Genomic DNA, 2552 nt, shown 5'->3' with positions numbered 1-2552 from the left:
TCAGTGATTGGTAATGGTTGTTCAACATTCGTTTGAACTACAGGAGTGTTAACCATTATCAATCTTGCTTTTGAAGTGGAAGGTTCTGAAGGATCTTTCTCAGGACCTAAGTCCTTTGATTGATCACTCCCACTGATCAAGGCATTCTCAAGAAATTTTGCATTCCTTGATTCCACAATTCTTGTGCTATGAGATGGACAATAAAACTTGTAACCTTTAGACTTTTCAGCGTACCCTATAAAGAATCCGCTTATGGTCCTTGGGTCCAATTTCTTCTCTTGTGGATTATATATTCTGACTTCAGATGGACATCCCCAAATGCGTACATGATTCAAACTTGGTTTCCAACCTTTCCATAATTCAAACGGAGTTTTTGAGACTGCCTTTGTTGGAACTCGGTTTAATATGTACACGGATGTCTTTAATGCTTCAGTCCACAAGGATTTAGGAAGATTAGAGTTGCTACTAAGCATACTCCGCACCATGTCCATTAATGTTCGGTTTCTTCTTTCTGCAACACCATTTTGCTCGGGTGTACCGGGCAAGGTGTAATGGGCAACAATCCCATTTTCTTCAAGAAACTTCGCAAATGCACTAGGTGCTTGTCCATCTTCTGTGTATCTACCATAATACTCACCTCCTCTATCTGATCTCACTATCTTAATTTGCTTGTTGCATTGTTTCTCTACTTCAGCTTTAAATATCTTAAAGACATCTAATGCTTCACTTTTATTATGAAGTAAGTAGATATACATGTAGCGTGAGTAATCATCTATGAATGAGATGAAGTATTTCTGACCATGTGACTCCATATCTGGACTACATATATCAGTATGTATGATTTCTAATATTTCAGAACTCCTATGGACACCGTTTTGACGTACTTGGAGGTTTGCTTTCCCTTAATGCAATCAACACAAGTATCAAAGTCGATAAAATCTAAGGTATTGAGTACCCCATCTTTTACCAACCTTTTAATTCTATCAATGGAGATATGTCCCAATCTCCGTGCCACAATGTAAAGGAATCCTCTTTCATAACACATCTTTTAGTGCCAGCGTGAACATGCATAACATTATTAGTGGTATTATTTTGTAAATTAAGGCAGTAAAGACCATCATACAAAATACCATTTCCAACACATTCGAATTTATAATATAAATTGAAATATTTGTCTGAAAATGTAAAGGAAAAACCAAAGGGTATAAGTCTTGAAACTGAAATCAAGTTTCTAGAGAAACTTGGTACATAAAAGGTCTTTTCTAACTTTAAAACAAAACCATTACTTAAAACTAAATTGCATGTTCCAATAGCTTCCACATGTGAGCCCATCTTGTTTCCAGATAAGATGCTTTGCTCACTTGCCACTGGCTTCCTTAGATTTTGAATATCCTGCAAGGAATTTGTTATGTGAATTGTTGAACCGGAATCAATCCACCATGTGTTAAGATTAACATTAGCCATATTAGATTCATAACATACTAAGGAAATTGGATTACCTTTGTCATCCATCCATTTCTTGAACTGGCTGCACTCCCTTTTAGCATGTCCCTTTTGTTTACAAAAGAAACATTTGATGGAATCTTTCTTTATGGCAGCCTTGGGAGCCATGGGCTTTTTCCCTTTGTTCTTCTTGAATGGCTTGCGTTTCTTAGGTTGAGTGGTCAGGTGAACACTTTCTCCTTGCTCCTGTAGGAGCCTGGCTTCCTCTTGAACACACATGGTCATCAATTCATTGATAGTCCATTTTTCTTTATGTGTGTTGTAGGAAATTTTGAAAGGCCCATATTGTGGAGGAAGATTGTGAAGGATGTAATGAACCAGGAAGGTATCAGGAATGATAACGTCGAGTTTCTTCAAATGAGCAGCGATGTCCCTCATTTTAGAAATGTGTTCTCAAACTCCTTTAACACCGGTGAGTTTTGTGGACGAGAACTCTTGGATGAGGTTGATGAACAAGGATTTATCTGAAGTGTCAAACTGCTCATCCATAACTTTGATAAAGTCTTTCACCTTCTCAGGTGGCTCCACCGATCCACGCATTCCCATAGGAATTTTGGACATAATGAACATGATGCAGAGACGATTAGATTGCTCCCACTTTTCACGCAAAGGCAATCTCAGCAGCAGTGCTAGTATCAGTGATAGCAGCTGGTTCATCTTTCCTTATTGCATAATCCATGTCAGTGCAAGCTAGGTGGAGAAGAACTCGTTCCTTCCAGATTTTGAAGTTGTCACTCCTAAGCTCAGGGATTTCACTAGTAATTTCAGCATATTTAGAGGTGGATGAAATAGCTGCAAGAATAGGATTACAAAAAATTTAGATGTTAAAAGAATTGAGGCTTTAATGAATTCATGTTTTACCAATGTAGAAACATGATGAAGATGAAAATTTTATTAAATCTAAAATTGCCTGTGGGCAAAATTTTAAATATAATAAAATTGTATGAACTTTATGATAGATTTAATGAAGTATTTAATTTAGAAATAATGGAGGAATGAAATCTATCTTTAATTAAAATTTGTGATAACACTATTAAATCAAATCCTCA

General features: G+C 36.6%; 1 protein-coding gene across 1 annotated transcript; it reads right to left on the bottom strand.

Annotated features, from left to right (window-relative positions):
* Positions 1-1182: 1182 nt before the first annotated feature.
* On the bottom strand, positions 1183-2068 carry LOC133029143 (uncharacterized). Its single transcript, XM_061101623.1, has 2 exons — positions 1500-2068; positions 1183-1392 (listed from the first exon to the last, which is right to left on the bottom strand). The coding sequence occupies exons 1-2, from the start codon at positions 1879-1881 to the stop codon at positions 1358-1360; spliced, it is 417 nt and encodes a 138-aa protein (XP_060957606.1). The 5' UTR covers positions 1882-2068; the 3' UTR covers positions 1183-1357.
* Positions 2069-2552: the final 484 nt, after the last annotated feature.

This window comes from Cannabis sativa, chromosome 1 (genome assembly GCF_029168945.1).
Source record: "Cannabis sativa cultivar Pink pepper isolate KNU-18-1 chromosome 1, ASM2916894v1, whole genome shotgun sequence".
Classification (NCBI taxonomy): Eukaryota; Viridiplantae; Streptophyta; class Magnoliopsida; order Rosales; family Cannabaceae; genus Cannabis; species Cannabis sativa.
Note: the sequence above shows the minus strand (reverse complement) of the source record. Positions and strands in the feature narration are given on the sequence as shown.

What these genes read in the sequence shown, in the direction of transcription:
- LOC133029143 (XM_061101623.1), bottom strand. Translation starts at nt 1,881, where the DNA reads ATGAGGGACATCGCTGCTCATTTGAAGAAACTCGACGTTATCATTCCT. An exon ending in GAAATGGATGGATGACAAAG is followed by an intron (nt 1,393 to 1,499) that starts GTAATCCAATTT and finishes AATTCCTTGCAG; the next exon opens with GATATTCAAAATCTAAGGAA.